Raw genomic sequence first — 27,220 nt, 5'->3', positions numbered from 1 at the left:
TTTTTGTTTTTTATATTCGTATATATTCCTCAATCCCAGCCCATTTATACGTATATTAACAGTTTTCTTTTTAATAGTGATGTTTTAATTTTTTATTTTTCTTTTTTTTACGTATCTTTTCTTTTTTTTTTTTAAATTGTGATATTTTAATATTTTTTTAAATACATTTTTTTAATAATTACATTACTAATCTGAAATATAAAATGAGAAAAAAAAGGTGATACATATATCTAAGAAAGAAAATAAACTTAAAAATCAGAAAAAAATTATATTAAAAAATATAAAAATAATATATTCAAAAAGAATAGTCGTAATATATAAATTGAGTCAACAATCTAAATTTATCTAAAACTAATTTAATCAAATACCAATATTAGAAATGAATTACTTAAATAGTATTTAATCTATTTTAGTCTTTAGACACGTATATATTAGAGTCATTCGCGTAACGACAACCAACTGAAACAACATCGTAAGTTCGAACATTTAGAATTTGTACAAACTCAGAATATTCCCTTGTTCTTTGAAACCTTCTGTATCCCTGATAGAGTTGAATCGCAATTCCTTTTATGGAAAATAGTTACGGATGTGGCTTTGATGTGTTGGAGACCAAAATTCGGAAGTCACTATTTATATCTAAGTGTGACACCCATTAAACCCTAAAGGCCAAATAAAATAACATCTCTTGTTTTATTCTCATTTAATTCTAAATCAAAAGTAATAATGACTTATTTAATTCAACATTTATGATAATAAATGAGATGACAATTATATAAGTCATTTAATATAAAATAGCTTAATTTGCGATTATAATTAATATATGTATCGCCCATAAATAGATTAGGAAATAATAATTTCGTAACAAAATAATCATTCAATTTGAATTACAATTAATTGATTGATAAAAATTATAATAAATTGAATTTAATGAGTTAAAAGAAATAAATCGAAAAATACCATCAGAAATATTCCACGACAGTTTTATCTATTAAGTGCAGAAATTTAATTTTTATATAATAGAATAGATATTTACAGATTATTATATTAAATACAGACTAAAACAAATACACTAAACAAAATAAAAGCATCAATGGTAAAATATAACCTAAAAAATCACTTAAATTAAAAAAGAACATGTGATGAATTATAATAAATCTATATATGAGAAGTAAAAGTAAAATAAATAATTAAAAATAAAGTAAAAAGAGCAATTAAAAAAAGTAAAAGAAGATAGAAAAGATAATGTGTGGAGTAGATAAAAAATGTATTGTAATAAAAGATTAATATAATTAATTAATACAAAGGATGAAAGAGAAAAATCAAAATACGATCTTGTTAAAAAAATTAAAAAAAATATTTTAAAGAAGAACCTGTTAATCAACTTTTATAAAAATATTACAAAAAATTTAAATTATCTTTAAATAAAATAATAATATCCTTAAGAATTATTAATCAAAATAAATAAAAAAATAATTAATATAAAATAAAATTATAGAAAAATATTAGCAAAATTAAGATAAAAAAACAAAAATAAAAAATTACAAATATTTTTCTGAAGTACAAAATAGAGAAAGAGAAAAAAGATATATAAAATAATAAGATAATAAATTGAATTAATTAAGTTTATTTATTTTATTGTTTTATATATTATTTATTAAATAATTTAATATTTATCTCGAGCAAATTAAATAATAAATTAGTTATAATTAATTTGGTTTAATGAATCAAACAAAAATTAAAATAATTTGATATTTACTCTAATTAAATTAAATATTTAAAGTTATGATTAATGTAATTTAATGAATCAAATAAAATATTAAATGATAAAATATTTATCCTAATCAAATCAAATTACATAATTAATTAGTTATAATTAATACAATTGAATGAATCAAACACATTAAATTGAAAAATAATTTAGTTAGTTTGTGTCTTAAGGACACATTTTAAAAATATTTATTTTTCAACAATTTTTGTAAAATATTTTTTATAATATTTTTAACTTTGGTCTAAAGATATAGTTATAATAACCCATTAAAAAGTACTTAATTAGTTAATACAAATAATTAGTATAATTGATTTAGTTCAATAAATTAAAAGAAATAAATGTGAAAGGAAGGGATAAAGAGAAAGTGAAATTATAAAAACGTGTAGCCATTAAAAAAAAATAAAAAATCCCTTTTAGTTTTTATTTATTAATTATTAATTTATTATAATTAATTTCACAACATTTATTACACGTTATTCATCTTACAAATTAATATAATCAGTTAATCGATATCAATTATTAATAATTAATTTTAATTGATATAACTCATTTCGCTATACTTTTTAAATAAATAATAAAAAATACACGTCTTAATTTTTTGTTAAAGTAGAATAAAATAAAATACATAAATTGAGTAGATATAAATCTGAAAATTATAAAATTTATTAACAACTGAAATAAATTAGTACCATAAAACTAAATTTAATGTTTATTTTAAAAATAATTACTGACTTTTTATTCTTTTAATTATTAATACTTTAAATAAAGTAATATCCTATAACTTATTTTGTTATCTATTTTAAGTAATTATTAACATTCTATTTTTCTAATTATTTATGCTTTCGATCGATTATATTAATAAACAAATAAACTAAATTAACTCCGGTTATACTTGGACTACTCAACAATTTAACATAATCTTTTTAATTTGGGATTAACTACTAACGATAGAAAATAAAAAATTTAGAGTATTTTAATATTATGAACATTAATTATTATTGTGAAATAACCTAAAATCATAATGCAATTTATTTTTAAAGAAATAATCAAGTATTATTGTTAATTATGAAATAACCTAAAATCATAATGCATTTTATTTAAAAAAAATCATTCATTAATATCTATAAATAGAAACTATCGTTAAAATGCTTTGATTAAAAATATGAGGGGCTAATTACTATTCATTATTAATAATATATCGATTATATCGAAAAGTAAAAATATAATTTTTCACATTTACACCATTAGAAGAATTACCATCATGAGTAAAATTTTGTCAAACAAAAAAAGAATAAAATTGTATACATAATGAATTTAAAAAATAAATATCGTTAAGTAATTATGCTTTTTTTTAATAAATAGTAAAAAATTAAATATTATAAACTATATTCTTTCAAAAGTAACCCTTTTAAGTTGTTATATTTGGCATAGTTTATTTGTATATAATTTAAATTGACATTATTTTTAATTATAATAATCATTTATCCTTAATAATTATTGTTAGAATTTAATAATTTTTCATGCCTTACAATAATTATCGATAAAAAACATATATATCTTGAAAGAATTATTAAATAATTTATTCTTTTTGTTCTATTTTCACATTAAAAATTTTTTTGTTCTGTCTTTTTTAATTGTTATTATGTTATTAGAATTGTTAAATAATATTAAAAAAATTCTTTAAAAATAGAAATAGTGATGGCACCTTGAATAATTAATTCAATAGAATTAAATTTAAACAAATAAGATTATTCAATAGATTATACAAATAAGAGCATATTTATAAATATTAATAATAAAAATAGACTCACTAATGTAAATGATCAATACAATAATTATATGAAAAAATAACTAATTACATAATTGCATAATTTTTAAGATCCTATATAGTTAAATCTAATGAAAAAATAAAAAATATCTATATGATAATGTCCTAATATTTTAATATACTATAAATCATATTATAAATTTATATATCATATTATATCATATTATAATTTTATAAAAGATACTATATAGCATACTATAAAAGAGCATGGGTCACAATAATCTATATAGCATACTATAGATTTTATAAATTTATACTATAAAAGATACACTAAATTAACGAATATCACATGAGTCACAACATACACTCAAAATTGTCACGATATTTTAAATAAAAAGGCATCAATACAAAAAAAAATCAATGAATATAACTAAAACAAGGAGCAACAAAGAGACACACAAAAAAGATAGTAATAAAGATAATCAATAAAAACATTAACATATAAACTACATACACGAACAATGTATATATTAATTGTGAATCACAAAAAAAAAAAAGACAATATACACTACAAGAAAAAGTGTGTTTTTCGACGGCAAAAATCGACGGCTATTTCTGCCGTCGATAATTTTCGACGGCTTGATGTCGATATTACTAAAAAAATAATTAAAAATAAAAATATTAAAATCGACGGCCTATTCGTCGATGTTTTTATAATGCATTAATTTATTTCTCTATTATCGTCATGGTAAAGGCGAACCAGAAGTCGAAAATAAAATCGACGAATATGGCGTCTATTTTATTATTTTAAATATCGACAACCTTGCCATTGATAAATTTGAACGGTCTAGATTACTCTCTAAAATGAAATGGACGGTCTAAATTTAATCTATATAATAGACGCCATATGTGTTGTTTTCTTTAATATTAAAATCGACAAATATAGCGTCTATTTTATTATTTAAAATATCGACACCTTTGCCGTCGATAAATTTGAACGGTCTTAATTGCTTTCTAAAATGGAGTGAACGGTGTAAATTTAATATATAAAATCGACAAATATGCCGTCGATTTTTATCACTAAAAACATATGTTCTCGCGTCCACTCCCGCTTCCAAATTCAGAAACGCAAACTTCCCCAAATTCAAGCTAGGTATTCTTTGGTTGACTTCCTTTCTCTTCACCACCGCCTCCGTCCGACACCACCACCGGCGACCACCATTGCCTACCCTCTCTCTCTTCCTTCTTCTCTTTCTTCCCCATTTTTCCATTTCTTCGTTCCTGCGTGCGACATCCCTGTTCGTGGAGTCACCCTCTATCCACGTCTTCAAGCACCGACAAGCAACCACCAGCGGCGGCGACTTCTGTGCCACCGCGACATCACCACCACCCCACCGCCTCTCCATTCTTCTTCCTCCTTTCATCAATGCAGGTTCCCTTCCCCTGTTTCCTGTCTTTCTTTTCTTTATTTTCACTGCTTTTTAATTCTGTTTTTAGAAATTTTGGTTAGGCTTAGGTTTGTTAAAACTTGTGTTTCTGGACTGAAATTGTTGTTGATTGTATCTTTATGAAATTACTGGGTTGAATGCTACTTAGATTGAACTGAAATTTACTGTTTTGAACTCCGCACACCACATGTTCGGAGAAATGCCTGTTGCTTTGTAAAAATGAAAAGTAATACTGTTAATGCTAACTTCACAACTTCCTCGTGACTGGATCAGCATTACTCAACGTCACAGCATTACTATTTATTTGTTAAGTAGTAGTGAGTGTGGTAGCTAATAGGATAGCTAGCAATAATGAAGTAATGACAAAAAGAGGTTTCACTACTTATATTCACTACTAATAGGATAGCTAATAGGATAGCTAGCAATATACTTATGTGATTTCTGATTCTCTCTTTTCTTTTTTTCTAAACAAAAATAGTATTCATATTTTTATAATAATAAAATTAAATATTTCAGTACATGCCCATTGCTATTGTCATTGCCATATTTTAAAAAAAATAGTACTTGTCTCAATCTCAGGCCTTCTTTTTTGATTTTGCTTCTATTCTTTACACTTCATTTGTTTTACCCTTCCTTTCTTTTCCAATTGCTTCTCCTTTATTTTATTTCTGACATGCTTTCTATTGTATGCCCATATAGGCCAACACCATGCATTCACAAAGTAAAGAGATTATTTGACAGGGGACCTTGACACAATTTCACTTATATTACCTCTTCTCACATTAGATTCACCCTATCCACCTCTTCATATCTATCTCTAGATTTAATTTTATTTGAATCAAGATAATATACTTTATGCACTTATATATAAGTTAATCTATTTACCTTGATCAATTATATAATGTGTTTCTTTAATTTATTTTTTCATTGTAAACTTGAGCTATCTGTAGGTAATAAGTTGCTTATCCTTTTTCAATTATTTTTGGCTTTTCAGGTTTTGATTGAACAGTTGACATCTTCTCTTCTGAACAATTTGCTTTTTTTGATTTATTATGGATTAGTTATTAAAGATTAGCCCTTTCTATATACCTAATTAACTTGCATCTTTTTAGAAAATTGGCTACGGTAAAAGACTAATAAAGCTAAAGCCATTATTATTGTTCATGTCAGAATAAATAAATAAATAAATAAATAATTGTTATTGGTGAGTACTTTGTTTTGTTGTGATTATAATATTTTCATTGCAAGCAGAAACAACTTCTTCCATTTTGATGATTGATTATATATCAATAAAACGTCCCACACATTAAATATCACACATCCTATAAAAAGTTCATTTATTTTTTCGATTTTTTCCTATAAAGTTTATATATGAAAGTTACATGGTATCCTATAGTTGGACTACTCATGAACTTGATGCATTACTTTCCTTGATCGTTAGAAAATTGGAAGATGAAATTTTAAATCACTGAACTGTAGTGTTATTTATTATCCATCTGAGTGGTTTTAAATCACTGAACTAGTATGGAAATGAAAGCCGTTCACTTACATATCTTGTTGAATTGTCCTGAAGTCAATATATTTAGAAGTCAATATGAATAGATACATAAGAGCAATAATTCTTTATCCAACTTTTCATCATGGTTTCATGAGCATGTAAGTTTTTATATTTTGTTGACTGTATCAAAATATGTCAAAGTAAATCTTGTTTTTCTAAATACTATATTTTGTTTGATAAAATCAGATAAAAAATTCCAGTAATGGCATAACTTGTCCTCATTTATTGAGTTTAGCATTCGGGCCAAAAACTAGGGTCACGAGTGTTGGTATGTTCAAGGTTAACGAGTATAGATTTCATACTCCTGAGCATGCATCTGGAAAGAAGACAGATAATACAAGCATATATGTTAAAGGTGATGGAAGGAATGATGCATCTGATTGGTACGGCACTCTTAAAGAGATTTTGATTGTTGAATATCCAAGTCTTGTTAGTTTAAAAGTCACCTTGTTTTACTGTGAGTGGTATGACCCTACCAGGCCTCGGGGAACGCGTAGTCACAAAGACTACAAAATAATTGAAGTATTACCCACTAGGAGATATGGGAGTTACGATCCATTCATCTTTGCGCAAAAAGCTAGACAAGTGTATTACATGCCATATCCACAAGGCTGTAAGTCTAATTGGAAGGTTGTGATTACATGTAAACCACGAAAAATAATCGAGGAGGCACAAAATGAATCTGAAACCGAGGTGTATCAAAATGATGAGCCTCCACATGCTAGGATCATTTCAGAAACCGAGTTTCCACTATCATTAGCATCTACGTCAGGAGATGTTGATATAATACAACTTCAAGTAGCTGACCTCCAGGTTCCTAAAGTAAATAATGAGGAGGACGATAACATTGAGAACTATGATGACGATGATGCTTACATTGATGATGATAGAAGTTCAAAATTCTCGGATTGAGGTTTTAGTTGTAAATTCTTAGTTTGCAAATTTGTTAATTTACTTTTAAATAAATTATATTTTGTATATGTGTTGCTGCTTCATGGAAGAATAGAATCAAGTAGGAGTTGGTAAATTCTTCTCTTTATGTTGATTTTTCTGTAACTTGATTTCATACTACTTTCCTATTGCCATTTACACTTTGATTTTGGTCCAAAGGGACGAGTGTTTATGTATAGGAGGAACAAATTTCAATAGCTAATACTCCTTATGTATGAAAAATAGCCTTAATTAAAACTCAAAAAAGGATTTAAATGGAAAATTTTAATAGCTAATACTCCTCTTGCTGCTGCTGCTTCAGTTATTTTATTTCTTTCAATAGCTAATACTCCTCTTGCTGCTGCTGTTTCAATGAGCTGGCAGTACAGGGTTAATATATGCTGTAAAAAAATCCTGCTTCAGTTATTAACGGACACATTGTTTACTACTAATTCTACTAAGAACATAAAGGTTTATGTTTCCAGCTAATAAGCACACTATGAGTAAAGTGGATTGGTGAACATGATTCTGGAAGCTTGAATTGAATATTAGTTGTTGTGTGGTTTGGTAGGTACTACTCCATGTATGGACATGTTGAGAAGCTAGCACAAGAAATCAAGAAAGGCGCTGCTTCGGTAGAAGGCGTTGAGGTCAAAATATGGCAGGCATGTATATTTATATTCCAAAGTTTCCTGTGCATTGTGTCACAACATAAAATTGCAAATTTGCAAGTAGCAAACAACATCTGCAGATAAATGGCGTGTCATGTTCCCTTTCTAACAGGTGCCTGAGACACTGCCAGAAAAAGTGCTTGGTAAGATGGGTGCACCACCAAAGACTGATGCACCAATCATCACCGCCGACAAGCTGGCCACGGCTGATGGTTTTGTCTTTGGCTTCCCTACTAAATTCGGGATGATGCCTGCTCAATTTAAGGCTTTCCTAGATTCCACCGGAGGTCTATGGAGGACACAACAGCTTGCAGGCAAGCCTGCCAGAATCTTCTATAGCACTGGTTCCCAGGGCGGCGGACAAGAGACGACAGCGTAACACCCTCTTATCTCTCTTTACTTTCTTATTCACATGAAATGGTAAATGTTAAGACATTTTTGCAATACATTTCAGGCTTACTGCTATCACTCAGCTTGTGCATCATGAAATGATATTCGTTCCGATCGGATACACATTTGGTGCCGGCATGTTTGAGATGGAGAACGTGAAAGGTGGAAGCCCATACGGGGCCAGAACTTATGCCGGTGATAGCTCAAGGCAGCCATCTCAGCTTGAGTTGGACCAAGCATTCCACCAAGGAAAGTACCTTGCATCCATCACAAAGAAGCTCAAGAAGGAACAAGCTGCATAAAAAATCTTGGCTTAATACTTATACACAATATTAATAATAATTATTCAACTAAACAATAATAATAGTTATTTATCTTGTCTTGAGTCTTTATGTTAGAGGGTTATTTATTATTTTGATAAGTTTGTAAACTCATTATCTAATATTTAGTATAAATTTTATTTATAAATTTTATTTTTATATTTAAAAGTTTATTTGTCTTGTTATCTAATATTCTGTATAAATTTTATTTTTATTTTTAAAAGTTTATTTGTATTAACGGTTTACTATTTTTAAAATAGAAAAAAAAATAAAACATATAACTATTAAAATCGACGGCAAAGTTGTCGCTTTTAAAAGTTGAAATAGACAAATCTAAATAATTAAATTGACGGCAGCTGTGTCGATTTTATTCAATCTCATATCGACGGCGTCGTCGTCGATTTTATTAAGCATATTATAGACAGCAGCGTTGTTGATTTTATTTAGTTAAATATTGACACATAGGCCGTCGATTTTATTGAATCAATTATCGACAGAGAAGACGTCGATTTTAAATAATAATATCGACGGAAATGTTGTCGATTTTAGTAAGGATGTAAAATTCTCATACCCATATTACAGACGGAACAAATGTCGATTTTATTAAATTATTATCGACGGCCAAGAAAGCCGTCGATTTTATTAGCATTTTGAAAAACCGACAAGCTTTATAGCGACCAACTGCGCCGTCTATTTTGCCGTCGAATTTCATTATTATCGACGGCTAAGCCGTCGATTTGGCCGTCGATTTTAATGACGTTTCTTGTAGTGATATATATAAACCACATACACGAACAATGTATATATTAATTGTGAATCACAAAAAAAGACAATATATATATATATATATATATATATATATATATATATATATATATGAATTGAAGTACACATGACAAAATAAAATATTACAAAACAAAATTATAGTAAGATTTTAAAAATAACGTAAAGATGACACATCTTTTTTGTTAATCAGAATCTAAAAGAAAAAAAGTATGCGCCTAATAATAAGCAATTAAAATAAACAAAAAATTTAAAAAATATAAAAAAATAAAATGTATAAATAAAGATAAAAGAAACAAAATTAAATAAATTACAAAAATTGTATACTAAGCACGAGAGAGAGGGAGGGAGAGAGAAAAAAGATAATGAATGAGTAAAAAATATTTGATCTTGTATAAATAGATGGTATTGAGAAAAATAAACTCATTAAATTAATTCATATATTTCGTTATTGTAACACCCTAACTTTTAGCATGTCATGATCGTACCAAAAGTAAGGCGTTACGGACCTGACTTCCTTTATTATAAATTTACTATTGAGCCTTTAGGTCGATATCGCGTTTCAGTTTATAAGAAAATACCAGAAAATTATTTTTAGTAATTAAAATCACACAATTATTAATAATAATAAATGCTATACAAATGAATTTAAAATAAAATTCAAATACAATACCTATCCCTCTGGATAAAATAAAACTTAAAGCAACAAGGGCGAGGGAACTCTATAAAAATAACAGGAATCACAAGTAAAACTACTAGTCGTCTGCATCTTCTAACTGAATCTTCGAACCTGTGTCACTGAAAGGGTGGAAGATTTTGGGGTGAGAACAAACCACACGTTCTCAGTAGGGAATGGGAATGCCGTAAAAGTAATGAATTTAATGCAAATAATTAACTTACTTAGCAAAACTATTTTGTTAAACCTTTGGAAATACTTTTTTTTCTACTTTAGATAAATAATTACTTTTCTTTAAATTTCTAAACTCAAAACAAATTTTAAATATAAAATTAGTCACATTTTCTGTCTCTCAGCCACATAGTTAATCCTCAGTCAAATGTCAACTCGTAATCACTTTAATACACTCACAAACAAGTAGTGCAAACAAGAGATTCAATTCAATGTACAAGCAAATCACAACAAGACAAACAAGTCAAGCAGCACAAACACATAGAAAATATAACAAGTAAAACAAGACCAAATACAAATGCGCAATCAATATGATGCATGTCTATCCCTAACGCAGGCCATGAGCTCATGTGTCGGTTGCCTACCCGCTCCCGACATTACCCAGGCACAAGTCCCAGGTATGGCTTTCCAGATGCATCAGTGTGCTTATAAGTCGTACGGCCAGGCCGCATCAGTGTGACTTTAAGTCGTACGGCTAGACCGCATCAGTGTGACTTTCCAAATCAATAAGCGTACATCTGGAAAACAGTTCTCAGTGTGTGGGCGTCCCCACTTTACATTTGGCACTAAGGCCCAAACAATATCACATCTGCTCTCCTGTGGCAGACATTTCATTAATTAATATATTCTTTAAATCCTTGTTCTCTGCTCTCCTGTGGCAGAGATTCTTTTTCTTAATAAACCGAGTTCAAATCTTTACTTAAAACAAAATCTCTCCTTAAAAGATTGGGTTTAAAACATTATATTTTTCTTAATAAATCAAACTTTAAAATAGAATAAATCTTTTCTTAACTAAATATATTTTAAATAATTTAATTTTTCAGAACCAAATCTTTTAAAACAACTTTTCAAACAAAACCTCAGATTTAATAAAATTTCGGCAGCACTTCCCCTAAATTTTGGGTTAGCCACCCTTTTTCGGGTCCCAACTGAACCATTTTCAACCTCTTTTCAATCAAGAAATCAAATACATATTCATCAAATTCAGTCACAAACACAACTCAAACTCATCATCCAGTCATTGCAAACAATCATAAATTATTTACAAATACCCACTAGACTTCCATGGCATTCATAGTTTAAAAACAGTTAATTTCAAAACAAAATCCCCTACCTTCGTATGAAATCAAAATTATCGAAAGCTCCGGGGAAGCTTTCTGACCGAGCTGCTGAAGGAGAAGGCGTCAGAAATCGTCTGTGCTTCCTAGAACTCCAGTTAGCCGAACTCAAAAGGAAGAGGAGCTACGTCACCGTCAACTTCTACCGGACAAAAATAACGCCAACACGTAAAGGAGAAGGATACGAACACTTTTATCGGATTAAATTTTTTATTGAAGTTACGGATCGCAAGAAATCAAACTCAGAAAGATTAAGATTCCATGGTTTTTCATTCCCTCTCTCACGGCCTTCTTTCTTTTCTTTCCTTTTGGTTTATGTTCGGTGGTGGTCGAAAGGAATTAAACTGATTATGGCTAATGGAAATGAGTGAAAATTTGTGATATTAAAGCTCATTAGGTGTCATGATTATACATGTATACATATGTATTAGGCCACGTCTCCAATTTTCTTTCTTTTGCCCTTTACAAGCTTCGGCCAAGTGATGATGATAACTAAATGAATATTAGCCAAGTGTCATAGGTTAAATAAATAAAAGTGGCATGTGTCCTCATGGTATATATATATATATTCATGCATGTACTAACCACACTTAGATTTTCTTTCCCTTTGTTTCTTTGGCTTCGACCAAAAGGTAAATAATAATAATAATAATAATAATAATAACTAAATTAAATTTTATTTTATTAAATTAATTTTTAAAAACTTGGAATCTTACAGTTATCATATTTATTATTTATTAAATAATTTGATATTTACTCCAATCAAATTAAATAATTAATATAATTAATTAAATTAATTAATTGATATAATTAATTATAATTAATCAATTTATATAAGTTATAATAAATGGTGAGATTTAAATGTCTAATCAAATTAATTAATTGATATAATTAATTAATTATAATTGATTTGCTTTAACGAATTAAATGAAATAAATCAGAAAACACCTCAAGAGCATGCCACATGACCACATCAGTTCCATCATTAAGTGCAAAATTTGATTTTTATATATTAGAATAAATAGATAGATAATAAAGATATTTTTTCTTAAATTAGTATAATTATGCATTATTCATTAAATATTATTTTAATACTGTAATATAATTATAATAAAGATATTTTTCTAAAATAAATTTATTTAGAGAAATATAAATTAGTTATTATTAACCGGTACCATTATCATATAATTATCATATTATTATTATTATTATTATTATTATTATTATTAAAAATATTTTCGATTGATAATTGATAAATAATTTAATAATGTATTAAATATTAATTTTATATAATTATAATAAAGATATTTTTTTAAATTAGTATAATTATACATTATTACTTAAATGTTAATTATAGTTAATTATAATAAAAATATTTTTATAGTTAATTATAATAAAAATATTTTTATAAAATAAACTTAGAAGAAAAAAAAATGTATTTATTTTTGTAGGAAAATAGATTTATAAAGAATGGATACCTCACTTCTATTGGCTGAAGGAGAACCAATTTTAATATATTATCAGTAGATAGATAGATAAAAAGGGCCTATATGCATTATGCCAAGCTTCTCACTAAGCATTTTTCAGCAGTGCCGCAGTTTCTATAATAGATATCAACCATGCATCACGCATGCACAACTAATCTCAATTGTGCGTTATCGTACTTGAAAAGAATAGTGTGATTTTCTTTTCTTCTCGCACGTATGATTTTTTCTTTTCAAAAATTCTTTTTCTTATGGTCCTTTTTTTTCCGTTTCGGTTGGTATAATATAATCGGTGAAAATTCAGTTGCAGTCGACTTTACGTGAAGTTGATATCTGAGAGTCGTTAGATGATTTGATTAATTTGACTAAATTTTCATCTAACGACTCTTAAATATCAACTTCATGTGAAGTCGACTTCACCTGAATTTTCACCAATATAATATCTTCGGTCCTTTTTTTCTCCTCCTTTTTGCAATGGTATATTTTTATTTTTATTTTTATTTTTATTTTTATTTTATATTTTAATCTTTAAAATTATATAATTTTAAACAATTTAAATTAATTTAATAATTAATTTATTAATCTATTTAAGTAAGTAGCAAATATTTAAATCTTATTTTATAATATAATAAAACTCAATACCTAATAGCAAATCCTTAAATTATTTTTTTTGATCTGTTAGATTAAAAGATTTCATAAAAAACCAAAAAAATATATATATGGCCTTTTAGTTTTTGTCAGCCAAGATTCACTCTATTTGGGGAATAGGATCCCATATGTGGATGTATATTGATTTTGATACATAGTATAAAACATTTTGTACAGTAGTGCAATTATATTCATTTTTTTAGATGATCGTTTATATTTATACGATTAATGTCAAAAATAATTAATTTTATTGATGTATAATTATATAATTAAATATACATGTAAAACTAATTTATATGATAGTGGATTAAAATTAAATTCATATATATATATATATATATATATATATATATATATATATATATATATATTGGTTAGGCGGTATGTGGATATATAAAAGGCTGGGGCTTTTTTTTTTGGACAGTGAAAAGCCTGGAGCTTAAGCATGGATGGATCATGGAGTGAAATGGACTATTAACTAATGGGCTAGCCCAATCCATTAACCATGTTAATTGGAGTGGACCAAACCCAAACTAAACAAAATAATATCACACTATCCCACACGGCAATGACTAATTCCCTGTAGCATTAGACATCCCAAATAGGCAAATACTCCCTCCTACTTGAGCAGCCATTCCCTCGTCTACAAGGGCATTTCTGTATTTTAATCCACCAATAAATAAATATAAAAAGTTAAATACACAAATATTATAAGAGAAAAAAATAAATGAAACGCCAAGTTTCGCCCTTGAGACAAACAAGAACACACAGGGGGAAAGCAAAAGAAAACGGAAAAAGAAGAAAAAAAATTATAAGATAGAAACACCAACAACACAACACACAACACATAGCAGAAAGAAAGAGAGAAAGAAAACCAAAGAAGCGCCAAGGCCCAACGACGAACAACAACAACAACAGCAGCAACAAATAACAGCACAAAACACTTAATTTACCCTATTCTTTCTTCAACGCAAAACACAATTAATTTCACATCACTTCTCGATCTCGCCATATTCTTCATTCCTCGCACCACCACAGTTTTCTCCTCCGATCTATATCGTCTCTTCTCTCCCGGTTCTTTCGGTAATTATCCTCTTCTTATCCTCTTCTCCTTTCATCTTTTCAATTTTGATTTCTAGATTTGCGTTGAGTAGCTTCGTGGGCTTTGAATCACCCAGCTTCTCCAAAGGTTTCCTCTTTTAACCCTCGTTTCGTCTTCGCGTCTCGCGATTGCGCTTCGATAAAACCCTACATTTCTCCTTCGGTTTCTGATCCGCTTTCTTGTTCTTTTTTGTTCTGTTCAATTTAGGGTTTTTGGATTGGAGCCTGAATTGAATTGGAGCTGAAGCGAGCCTGTGAAGCATGAGCATCGACAGCCCCGGCCGAGGGGAGAATTAGGGTTTCTCGGTTCTCAAGTTGGTGAGTTCCATGGGCGATGGGGGTGTCGCGTGCATGCCTTTGCAGCATATCATGGACAAGACACTTTGCGAGGGCAAGAGTAGTGGTGGGAATAATGTGCTCAGTTCCAAGTTGCTCAAGCTTCCTGACGGTACCAGAGGGAGGAAGAAGAAGAAGAAGATGAAGCAGAGAAAAGACAAGGCGGTTAGTAGTGAATTGGGGTCTGACAGAGTAAACAAGAGGACTTGCGAGGTTGAGAATGGCGAAATTTGTGCTGAGAAGGTGCAGAAGGAGGAAGTGGAAGAGGGTGAATTGGGCACCTTGAAGTGGCCAAGAAATGACCTTGAGAATGGAGAGTTTGTGCCGGATATGCCACTTCCGCCACCTCCACCTTTGCCACGGCGGAGGAGTGAGATTGAGACTGGAGAGATCGTGAGCGACAAATGGAAAGCAAGGGAGCTGGAGAAGGGAGAGAATTCTCCTGGAAAATGGGAGAGAGAGGATGCGGAAAGAGGAGAAGTGGTTCCTGAGAAGGGTAGGAAAGGAGAAGCTGAGAAAGGTGAATATGGGTCCTGGAGAGGTATGAAGGATGATATTGAAAAGGGGGAGTTCATTCCGGATAGATGGTATAAGGGAGAAATGGGCAAGGATGATTATGGCAACAGTAGAATCCGCAGGTTCCATCCAGGTAGGGAAAAAGCCTGGAAAATCGAACGTGACCGGACTCCCCCTTCTGGAAGATTTGCTTCTGATGATTTTTATAGAAAGAAAGAGTTTAACAGAAGCGGGGGACAGTATGCTAAAAGTTCTCCCAGCTGGGAGAGTGGACAACAGAGGAGTGTGAGGATTAGTTCAAAGATTGTGGACGAAGGGAAAAATGTAAACAGCAATGGTAAGGATTATTCACGAGATTACAATCCTGGGACTCGCATGAAAAGGCTCAGTAATGATTCTGACAGCTCCGACAGGAAGCAATTTGGAGATTATGGCAGTTTAAAAAGTCGGAGGCTTTCTGATGACTTCCCTCGTCATGGTTATCCGGAGAACTATTCTCGCCGCTCTGTGGAGCGACCATACAGAAGTAGTAATCCTTCGAAGTTATCAGTAGACAAATATTCTTCCAGAAATCATGAATCTTCTGTGACTTCAAGGCAAGCTTATGACAGGCATGGACACAGCCCTGGTCATTCTGACCGGTCCCCACGAGATCAGTCCAGGTATTATGATCATAGAGATCGCACTCCGTTGCGAAGGTCCCCCTCTGGCCGTGACAGATCTCCATATAGGCTGGAGACTTGCCGTGACAGATCTCCATATAGGCTCGAGAAATCCCCACACTGTCGGGAGAGATCCCCGTACGAGAGGAATTTTGACAGAAATCGTCAGCATGATCACAAATTCAAAAGTCCTACACAGGGAGTTCGTCCATCCCCCTGTGGTCGTGACAAATCACCTTACAGCAGGGAGAAATCCCCCCATGGTCGCGAGAGATCACCACACGAGAGGATGTGGGAGCGAAATCGACAGCATGATCATAAGTTCAAAAGTCCTCCCCATGCCGAGCGGTCACCACAGGATAGAGGTCGGCCCAATGATCGCAGGGACCATACTCCAAATTTAGTGGAAGGATCATCCCTTGATGGTAATAGAAAAAATAATGATCGAGAAACAATTTGTAAAACCTTACAAAGTGAAAAGCCTAACTCAGAATATAATTCTAAGGAACATGAAGATGATAAGCACAAGAGGGAGTCAAATTGTTCTGCTGCAGAATCTCAAAGTGAAAGAAATGTACCCAATACTGACTACTCGACTGACAAAGATATCTCCAGTCAACCTACAAGTGAACAGCTGCCCCGCAGCCCATCTATTAGCAAAGAATCTCCTCACATTGAACCAGTTCCTGAGGAGCTTCCATCAATGGAAGAAGATATGGATATCTGTGATACCCCTCCACATGTCCCTATGGTGACTGATTCAGCATCCGGGAAATGGTTTTACCTTGATTATGGTGGCGTAGAAAATGGTCCTGCTAAACTCTCTGACATCAAGGTCCTTGTTGATGAAGGAGTACTGATGTCAGATCACTTTATTAAGCACTTAGATAGTGACAGATGGTTAACTGTTGAAAATGCGTCATCACCATTGGCGGCTCAGCCTTTTCAGTCCATTATGTCAGATGCCATTACTCAGATGGTAAATCCTCCAGAAGCTCCTGGTAATCTCTTGGCAGATACTGGAGATGTTCTTCAATCTGGTCTTGACCAAAGTCAGGAAATGGCAGCCACTTTGCTGCGCTCTGATGACAACTTGCATGCATCTGAACTGTTGGAGGATCTCCACATTGATGAAAGGGTTGGAAGTCTGTTAGAAGGTTATGATGCCACTCCTGGGATGGAGCTTGAGGCAATAAAAGGTAATTTGTCTTGTGGATGACACTCTTGTATTCGTCTGGTGTCTCTGATTTTCAAAATTTTTATTTTACTAGTTGATATTATTTTCAAGTTTTAAGACTAAAACTGGTTTATTTAGAAGGCTATTTTGTTTTGCTCTTTCAAAAAAGCGTTAAAGATTTTATTTTTTTATTCTCCCTAAATTCTGAATATTTTATAAAATGTATTCGTGGCATTTGAAGGTGACTTTTTTCAGGGTTCTGGGTGTTTTTGTTTTTTTGGTTTTTTTTTTTTTATTTATTTTTATTTTTGTAAAATTTTTTAGTTGAGACAAACACAGCTTCAATAGTCAATCTTTACTTTTCCTTTATTCGCCTAAATATCTTATCTTTCCCATGTTGGTGATATTTTCCTCTTATCTTGCAGAGGCTCTCCAAATGAATTTTGAATATGCAAAATTGGAGGGATTGGAAGACTGTGAAGGTACGTAATTGCGTAATTGCTTAATAGCCGGACCCGGTTTTCTTTTAATTTAATTTGTTTATTTTTTTATATTTCTTCTAAGGTTGTATTATTCCCCCCCCCCCCCCCTCTTTTGATTTGTTAGCAATGGATAGCGTGGTATATTCAAATTACTGGTATTCTTTTTTAATATGTTTTGGTTTTCTGATACATTGCAATATTGACGTGGTGATGTTGGTTTATTATTTTAGGTTTCTCAATCTCTAGCGTTTATTTATTTCTTTTTGTGTTTTTTGATGAAACTCAACAGCATCAAATAATTTGGTGGGATATACCAGAAAAAAGATATAAGAAGAAATATTGATTCAAGCAAATGCATTTTGAGTTTATGCCTGAATTCTTAGTAACTTTTTAATGCTCCACATAATGCATTTGGTGATAGTTTTAAAATACAAAGTAATTTGCTTATCATTTAGGTTGGGCTTCATTTCCCCTTTGCTATGCTTGCCCGAAATTCCTTTTTCTCCCAGTTGGATTAATGTATTTGCATCTAGCCAACTCAGTCACTTATGATGGTTGGATATGTCAATTGCATTTTCAAATTTCCGTTGATATGGTGAGTTGATGATAATATAATTTTGAAAATTCATTTTTGTTCTTAATTATAAGCCTTAAAATACAAAACATTTCTGGTTGTACAGTTGTACTTTACTGTTCACTGGATGAAGTCAAAAGCAAATAGTTGTTTCTTTAGAGTTACATGCTGTGTGAGAAAGATTATTTATTACTTTTTATGTTCAGGTTTTCCTTGGCATGATTCCAGCCTCAGTGAAGATAGTGGTTCAAAAATTGATATTGCACCAAGAGATAATGAGATGAGCATGTGCTGTGAAAAGGATAATGGATTTGCTGCTCCTGATGACTGGTTTTCTTCCCGTTGGTCATGCAAAGGTGGGGATTGGAAGAGGAATGATGATGCCCAAGATAGATATTCTAGGAAGAAATTTGTCCTAAATGATGGATTTCCTTTATGCCTAATGCCAAAGTCTGGATGTGAAGATCCTCGCTGGCCTCATAAAGATGACTTGTATTTTCCTTCTCAGAGCAGGAAACTTGATCTCCCTTTGTGGGCTTTTTGTGCTGATGAGCGGGTTGATTACTGTGCTGCGAGCAGATCAGCTCAAAGCAAGCCTGCCTTTGTTAGAGGAACGAAAGGAAATGTTCTTTCAGTGGTTAGAATAAATGCATGTGTCGTCAAGGATCAGGGATCATTGATGTCTGAGTCACGGCACAAATCGCGAGGCAAAGATAGATATCATTCAAGGTCTACCCGACCTCATTCTTCTAGCAGTGACAGCAGGAGATCGTCAATTGAAGAGGATTCTCATTCAAAAGCTGCTAGTGATCGAGGTTCTCGCCGTAGCATGGAATTCATTAATGTTCCTAAAGATCATCTCTGTACTGTTAAGGATTTGCAGTTACATTTTGGGGACTGGTATTATCTTGATGGTTCTGGGCGTGAAAGAGGGCCATCATCATTTTTAGAACTGCAGCATTTAGTAGATCAAGGAATTATAAAAAAGCTTAGCAGTGTGTTTAGGAAAAGTGATAAACTATGGGTTCCTGTTACCTCTGCTACAGAAATTTCTGACGTTAGTCTCGGGAGCCACCAAGAAAGCAGTTCAACATCTGGAGTGCAATCAAAGCACATTCAGGATGTCTGTGTTGGTGAACCTTATGCAAATCTAAGTTTGTTTAACATCATACACCCTCAGTTTGTTGGTTACACTCGAGGGAAACTGCATGAACTGGTAATGAAATCATATAAGAGTCGGGAGTTTGCTGCAGCTATAAATGAGGTTTTAGATCCATGGATCAATGCAAGACAACCAAAGAAAGAAATTGAGAAGCAAATTTATTGGAAATCAGGTAATAACTAGTCCTTTTTCAACTTGGTTTTGCTTTATTTGTCTTTGTTGCATCCCTTTTAGTGCAAGTGGCAACACTTATTTCTCACCTTTTTTTGTTGTTTTTGGGAACATTTATTTCCCCTTTAGCCGAATATATTTCCTCAACTTCAGTTGTCTTCACTAGCTAGCTAATTTGCTTGTCATCTTGGCTAATTGTTATATTTTCGTATTTTTGTGTGTCTATGTTGGGCCATGTTTATTTAGACGGTGATGCACGTGCTGCCAAAAGAGCCCGGATGCTGGTTGATGGTGAGGAAGACAGTGAGTTTGAAGATGGTCCTACTATTGAGAAGGATGAAACCACGTTTGAGGATCTATGTGGTGATGCTACTTTCATTGGAGAAGCCATTGGTCTTACTGACTCTGAGGTGGCAACCTGGGGCTTATTGGATGGTCATATGTTAGCAAGAATATTCCATTTTCTGAGATCTGATTTGAAGTCCCTTGTTTTTGCATCAATAACTTGCAAGCATTGGAGAACTGCTGTACGTTTTTACAAAGAAGTCTCAAGACATGTCAATTTATCATCATTGGGTCACTCCTGCACTGACTCCATGTTGTTGAACATTATGGTAGGTTTGATACTTATTTTGCCTTTCCGATTGTCAGGAATTTTCTCGTTCCTCATCATCTAATATGATCATTTATTGCAGGATGCTTATGACAAAGAAAAGATCAGTTCTATGACTCTAATGGGTTGTAAGAATATTTCGGCCGACACACTTGAGAAAATTCTTCTCTCTTTTCCTGGTTTGTCTACAATAGACATCAGAGGGTGCAGCCAGTTTGAAGAGCTGACTCCTAAATTTGTCCATGTGAAATGGATTAAGAGCCGATTTTTAGAGGAGCCCCATAAAATCAGAAGCCTTAAACACATTACAGATCAAACTTCATCTGTTTCAAAATCCAGCAGTTTAGGCATGGATGATTTTGGTCAGTTGAAGGATTACTTTGATAGTGTGGATAAGAGAGACACCGCAAAGCAATTGTTTCGTCGAAACTTATACAAGCGGTCAAAACTATATGATGCTAGAAGGTCCTCGTCCATTCTATCAAGGGATGCTCGTACAAGACGATGGGCAATTAAGAAGTCTGAAAGTGGTTATAAGAGGATGGAGGAGTTCCTTGCTTCAAGACTGAGAGAAATTATGAAGACAAACTCCTGTGATTTTTTTGTGCCTAAGGTACAGAAATATTTTTTTTAACCATTGTTACTGTTACTGTGAAGTCCTTTGATAGTCATAATTTAATTTGTCATATTCTTTTATTTTTAACAGGTTGCAGAAATTGAGGCTAGAATGAAAAATGGATATTATATTGGCCGTGGTTTGAGCTCTGTCAAGGAGGACATAAGTAGAATGTGCCGTGATGCTATAAAGTAAGTTTTCTTTCTTCTATTCTCCTGTCTCCTTGGATGGAGATTGTAATTCCCTCTTATTTTTTTTGATAAATTGGGTATATATTATTACTATGATTGGAGACATTTTAATGAAGTAAGTAGGGTCTGTTGGCTTATGTTGCCAATCATAATAAACAAAAGAACATCTTCACTAAAAAAAAGGGACTTCTTAAAATAAATAAATAACAAAATAGACCATAGTTTGTCATAATTTTCTCAGAATCTGGTTCTTACCATTGAAGTTCTTATGTAAAATTCTAAGCTCTATGACTGCTTTGTTGTTATACCTTAAGTTTTTATGCTGTTTGGCGGTTTCACATACATCTTACTTTTACATCCTGAGACCCAGTTACCTCTGTTTTGGAATTGTTCATTTAGCATGTCTTTATTAGGTCATAAGAAAGGGTGTTTCACCTTACACGCTTAATGTTCTTCGTTTTTCAACAATGTTCATGTTTAATGGTTGGGTCATTTGTGTGCTTATCCATCACAGGGCAAAGAATCGGGGTGATGCTAATGACATGAATCGTATGATCACATTGTTTATTCAGCTTGCAACGCTGTTGGAAGAGAGCTCTATATCTGTGCATGACAGAGATGTGCTATCCTCAAAGTATAAGAAAAATAGATTGGTAACTGATAGGAAGTATAGGAGTAACGGAACACATGGATTGGACAATATGGAATATACCTCCGATCGGGAAATTAGGAGGCGCTTATCTAAGTTGAATAAGAAATCTATGGACTCAGAGAGTGAAACATCTGATGATCTTGATCGGTCTTATGAAGATGGCAAGAGTGACAGTGATACTACAACCTCTGAGGCTGAAAGTGATGACCAAGGACATTCAGAAAATCTAATTGGGGAGTCAAGGGGAGATGGACACTTCACACCGGAGGGAGATTTGAATTTTATAACTGATGATCGAGAGTGGGGTGCTCGCATGACTAAAGCCAGCCTTGTTCCCCCTGTTACTCGGAAATATGAAGTCATTGATCAATATGTCATTGTAGCTGATGAGGAAGATGTGCAAAGGAAGATGCGGGTTTCATTACCAGATGACTATGCAGAAAAGTTGAGTGCACAAAAGAGTGGTACAGAGGAGTCAGATATGGAACTTCCTGAAGTCAAGGATTATAAACCTAGAAAGCAGCTTGGGAATGAAGTTATTGAGCAAGAAGTGTATGGAATTGATCCTTATACACATAATCTTTTGCTTGATTCGATGCCTGAGGAGTTAGATTGGTCCCTTCAGGACAAGCATTTGTTCATAGAAGATGTGCTTCTTCGAACATTGAATAAGCAAGTCAGGAATTTTACTGGAAGTGGAAGCACTCCAATGAGCTATGCTCTGCAGCCTGTTATTGAAGAGATTAAAAGATGTGCAGAGGAGGGCTGTGATGCACGAACAGTTAAAATGTGTCAAGGTATTCTAAAGGCCATAGACAGTCGTCCAGATGACAAATATGTAGCTTATAGGAAGGTACATATACATTTTTTTTTGTTTAACTACAATGTTATTGGTACCCTTACATAGTCTGCTACTGCATTGTTTACTCAGTTTTTTTCCTGTTTATGTAATTTCTATTTTTTCCGGTATTGCTGTGCAGGGACTTGGTGTTGTTTGTAACAAGGAAGAAGGCTTTTCCGAAGATGATTTTGTTGTGGAATTTTTGGGAGAGGTAGGACTTTGTATATGCTTATGGAATTTTGCATATGCATGTTCTTTCTTTCTATTCTTTAATCTAAAAACTGTACGTGCTTTGTGCTTGCCCATACTTTAACATAACTGCAGGCTTTCAGGATAATGCCAATATATAAACAATAATCCATCTTCATGTCCATATGATTTGTACTGTATTCTCTATCTTGATTTATGTTTAAACTAATTATCTTTCTTATTCTCTAAAATTTGCCACTTCTGTGTTCTACATGTGCAACCTAAAAAAGTTGGCAATAGCTAATTCTATAGTGTATGTGACTCTAACAATTTTGTGTGTATTAGATCCTTTAATTACCATATTTCTTGTGTTCTTGTGGCACTGGACTATTCAGGCCTCTGCTGCTAAGATTTTGCATAGAATGTTACTTGGATTGATGGGCTTTTATTGTCTATATTCTATCTCTTATAACAAGGCTATCTTGTCTTGATATACTATACGAATCTATGGTGATGCATTTTAATTTATTTTGAAATTTATTTCTACAGGTTTATCCTGTGTGGAAGTGGTTTGAGAAACAAGATGGGATTCGATCTCTGCAGAAAAATAGTAAGGATCCGGCACCTGAATTCTATAACATCTACCTCGAGAGACCAAAGGTGCTTGTCAATTCTGAGTAACAATTTTGTGATATTTAGTGAGATGAATGGTTCATCCATCTTCCATTCTGTGCTTAGCTAATCTTGCAATACTCCTGACAGGGTGATGCTGATGGGTATGACTTAGTCGTTGTTGATGCCATGCATAAGGCTAATTATGCAAGCCGAATATGCCATTCTTGCCGACCAAATTGTGAAGCCAAGTAAGCTTTTCACATTAATGTTATGTGATCATTACCAATCTGTTAGGTGACTTTTTCTGGTGGTGATACTAGATACTAGTTCTCTTGCTTGTAAAATTCTGCTATTTCAGTGTTTTGTCTACTATTTCAGCACAGTGCTTAGCGGGGATGCAATTATTTTGTTAAACTTTTTAATTTCAATTGTACTTGTGGTAAATATAATCTGTTGGCTGTTTTCTAGAGTTACTGCTGTTGACGGTCATTATCAAATTGGGATTTATAGTGTTCGTAAAATTCAACCCGGTGAGGAGATCACTTTTGATTACAATTCTGTGACAGAGGTATGTCCTGTTGCCTCCTGGTTTTTTCAATTCCTATTGATAAATTAATCTTCTGAACGTCTGTCTAATGAATTCAACCTCACTGTAGAGCAAGGAGGAATATGAAGCATCGGTTTGTTTATGTGGAAGTCAAGTATGCCGGGGGAGCTATCTCAATTTAACTGGTGAAGGGGCTTTCCAAAAGGTTTGGACTTGAAAAATTTTGACTATCTGTTTAGATGTTAATGCTTAATAGCATGCTTGATTTGTTGATAGTGTTACTCATGAAACTGTGGCTGGCGTTACAGTAGTATGTAACAAGTAGATTGATATTTTTGTTTGATCTGATGGTTTAGTTCTCTACCTATTGACTGGAATATGTTGACCATCCTCTCAGGTTTTGAAGGACTCGCATGGAATTCTTGACCGGCATTATTTGATGTTAGAAGCATGTGAATTGAATTCTGTGTCGGAAGAGGACTATAATGACTTGGGAAGAGCTGGTTTAGGAAGCTGTTTGCTTGAAGGCCTGCCAGATTGGCTTGTTGCATATGCGGCTCGCCTTGTATGTCTCATAACATATGTCTTCTTACGATTATTCCTCAGTTTTTGCAGTTTGTTTCTTGTATTAATGTTCCTTGCATTTGATGTGGTGAAGGTGAGGTTCATCAATTTTGAGAGAACCAAACTTCCTGAGGAAATTCTAAAGCATAATCTGGAAGAGAAAAGAAAATATTTTTCAGATATATGTCTTGAAGTTGAAAGGAGTGATGCTGAGGTTCAGGTGTGCTTTCTCTCTCTCTCTCTCTCTCTCTCTCTCTGCGTGCGCACTTTAGTATTAAGAGATGACATTTCCTAATTTTTCATGCTAATATTTCCTTCACACAATTGCTTCTGCTCATCCTGTCCTTTATATGATTCAGGCTGAGGGTGTCTACAACCAAAGGCTTCAGAATCTTGCTGTCACTCTTGACAAGGTTGGTTGTAACTTTGTTCTCTGTATTCTCTCTCTCTCTCTCTCTCTCTCTCTCTCTCTCTCTCTCTCTCTCTCTAATGTTCTTAAGAGGAAAGTTTTTAAATGTAAACATGATCATAAAGAAGCAAGTTAAATACCAAATCTCTTAGTATTGTATCAATTACCTCACTGATACACTCTTTCATCTTGAAGTTAAAAGATCAATGATGTCAACTTATGTTGTACACTATCTGAATGATGATCAGTAGTTTTCCAGCTAAAATAATGATAATTTTGATGGGATATTACAGGTAAGATATGTTATGCGATGTATTTTTGGTGATCCCCGAAAAGCACCACCTCCTCTTGAGAAGATCAGTCCTGAAGCAGCTGTTTCCTTTCTCTGGAAAGGAGAGGGTTCTTTTGTTGAGGAGCTTCTTCAGTGTATTGCTCCTCATGTGGAAGAAGATGCCTTGAATGAACTGAGGTCTAAAATCGATGCTCACGATCCTTCAAGTTCTGGAGATATTCAAAAGGAGGTGCAGAAGTCTCTATTATGGTAAGTGGGTTATACTAAGTCTATTTCTGTGTATTTTACCTGACAGATCTCATAACCTTGACAGTATGTTGTTCTTCCCTTTCTGAAGGTTGAGGGATGAGGTCCGAGATCTTCTTTGTACATACAAATGTCGGCATGATGCTGCTGCTGACTTAATCCATATTTACGCATATACCAAGTACTTCTTTAGAATACGGGTATGCTTTTCATGCTGTGAAAGCCAATAAGCTTCACATTGTGGTAGAGCTTCAGTTCTTTCTAATTTAAATTTTATTTTTGCAATCTAAAGTTTATTCCTGGTCTTGCAGGCTTATGAAACCATTACTTCACCACCTGTCTATATTAGTCCACTTGACTTAGGTCCCAAGTACGCTAACAAGTTGGGAGCAGGATTTCAGGAGTATCGGAAAATATATGGTGAAAATTATTGTTTAGGACAGTTGATTTTTTGGCACAATCAGAGTAATGTGGATCCAGATCGTAGCCTTGGTAGAGCCAGCAGGGGTTGCCTGTCTTTACCAGACATCAGTTCCTTTTATGCCAAGGCTCTGAAGCCATCAAAGCATCGAGTTTATGGTCCAAGGACTGTAAGATCAATGCTTGCAAGAATGGTTAGTTCAGAATATTTACTGTTAGACACTTGTATTTTGTTATTAGGATGTGTTGCTAGGGAATTAACAAACAGGAATGGAGTTTGAAACTAATACTGAGATCTTCTCTGTGATATCTTGACTTCACTGTTGGTGATTAAACATGTGTCTTTCTTTGTATTTATCCACAGGAGAAGCAACCGCAGAGACCTTGGCCCAAGGACCAGATATGGACATTCAAAAGTTTTCCCAAATTCTTTGGTAGCCCAATGTTAGATGCTGTAATAAATAACACACCACTGGACAGGGAGATGGTTCATTGGTTGAAGCACAGACCTGCCATATACCAGGCCATGTGGGATCGTTAGAAATTTTGCATGGCTCCGTGATAGAGAGCTTGCCCGGTGAAACCACCGTTGTTAGATTATTTGGAGTGTGGTTCATCATCCAGAGCTGCCTGCCTCTTTTAGTGTGGTGGGTCTGTTAAAAGGCATATCTTGTACTCCTTTTTAAGTCATTCTTGTGTACAGTTTTCTTGACCTTTGATTGTTAATTCATTTAGGTGTAGGGGCATTGTTTACTCTTATGTAACAGGAAATGAAAATCAGGGAAAAAGAAAAGGTTAATTTAGTGGCATTGCTTTATTCTCCTGGAGTGTGATTTTCCTAATCAATGCTCCCAAGATGGTAAATACTAAATAGAAAATAGATGATGAGTTTGGCTTTGGGGAAACCTGCGAGTTCCTAGGGTTTTTACTTTTTGGTTCCGTTGCTTTTCTGGTTGCAAGGGGTCTGCGCTGCGGTGCTGTTGTCGTCCTTGTATCGAGTTGTCACCTGTGGTTGATAACGATTGAGGAATGATGTTAGTACGATGGATAT

At 32.9% G+C, this 27,220-nt stretch overlaps 2 protein-coding genes and 1 long non-coding RNA gene across 3 annotated transcripts; 2 read left to right on the top strand and 1 right to left on the bottom strand.

Annotated features, from left to right (window-relative positions):
* Positions 1 to 8,037: 8,037 nt before the first annotated feature.
* On the top strand, positions 8,038 to 8,883 carry LOC112769053 (probable NAD(P)H dehydrogenase (quinone) FQR1-like 1). The gene is made up of 3 exons (XM_025813449.3): positions 8,038 to 8,137; positions 8,256 to 8,518; positions 8,598 to 8,883. The coding sequence occupies exons 1-3, from the start codon at positions 8,054 to 8,056 to the stop codon at positions 8,833 to 8,835; spliced, it is 585 nt and encodes a 194-aa protein (XP_025669234.1). The 5' UTR covers positions 8,038 to 8,053; the 3' UTR covers positions 8,836 to 8,883.
* A 1,341-nt stretch (positions 8,884 to 10,224) lies between these two features.
* On the bottom strand, positions 10,225 to 12,077 carry LOC140181632 (uncharacterized). The gene is made up of 2 exons (XR_011876614.1): positions 11,658 to 12,077; positions 10,225 to 10,434 (listed from the first exon to the last, which is right to left on the bottom strand). It is a non-coding gene; the product is annotated as an uncharacterized lncRNA (long non-coding RNA).
* Positions 12,078 to 14,503: 2,426 nt separating this feature from the next.
* Positions 14,504 to 26,986, top strand: LOC112772635 (histone-lysine N-methyltransferase ATXR3). The gene is made up of 20 exons (XM_025817603.3): positions 14,504 to 14,876; positions 15,103 to 17,607; positions 18,011 to 18,067; positions 18,848 to 19,975; positions 20,221 to 20,588; positions 20,670 to 21,200; positions 21,294 to 21,394; positions 21,909 to 22,899; positions 23,027 to 23,098; positions 23,626 to 23,736; positions 23,839 to 23,939; positions 24,160 to 24,259; positions 24,348 to 24,443; positions 24,636 to 24,803; positions 24,897 to 25,022; positions 25,162 to 25,215; positions 25,505 to 25,752; positions 25,841 to 25,949; positions 26,061 to 26,363; positions 26,534 to 26,986. Exons 2-20 carry the CDS (start codon positions 15,222 to 15,224, stop codon positions 26,708 to 26,710), a joined length of 7,227 nt encoding a protein of 2,408 aa, XP_025673388.1. The 5' UTR covers positions 14,504 to 14,876; positions 15,103 to 15,221; the 3' UTR covers positions 26,711 to 26,986.
* Positions 26,987 to 27,220: the final 234 nt, after the last annotated feature.

This window comes from Arachis hypogaea, chromosome 18, assembly GCF_003086295.3.
Source record: "Arachis hypogaea cultivar Tifrunner chromosome 18, arahy.Tifrunner.gnm2.J5K5, whole genome shotgun sequence".
NCBI lineage: Eukaryota > Viridiplantae > Streptophyta > Magnoliopsida > Fabales > Fabaceae > Arachis > Arachis hypogaea.
Note: the sequence above shows the minus strand (reverse complement) of the source record. Positions and strands in the feature narration are given on the sequence as shown.

Bases quoted from the DNA above. Each gene is read 5' to 3' on its own strand.
- LOC112769053 (XM_025813449.3), top strand. From the start codon at position 8,054: ATGTATGGACATGTTGAGAAGCTAGCACAAGAAATCAAGAAAGGCGCT. The intron at 8,138-8,255 runs GCATGTATATTT...CCTTTCTAACAG, and splicing joins TTGAGGTCAAAATATGGCAG to GTGCCTGAGACACTGCCAGA. The intron at 8,519-8,597 runs GTAACACCCTCT...AATACATTTCAG, and splicing joins GGCGGACAAGAGACGACAGC to GCTTACTGCTATCACTCAGC.
- LOC112772635 (XM_025817603.3), top strand. From the start codon at position 15,222: ATGGGCGATGGGGGTGTCGCGTGCATGCCTTTGCAGCATATCATGGAC. The intron at 17,608-18,010 runs GTAATTTGTCTT...CTTATCTTGCAG, and splicing joins GGAGCTTGAGGCAATAAAAG to AGGCTCTCCAAATGAATTTT. The intron at 25,216-25,504 runs GTTGGTTGTAAC...GGGATATTACAG, and splicing joins TTGCTGTCACTCTTGACAAG to GTAAGATATGTTATGCGATG.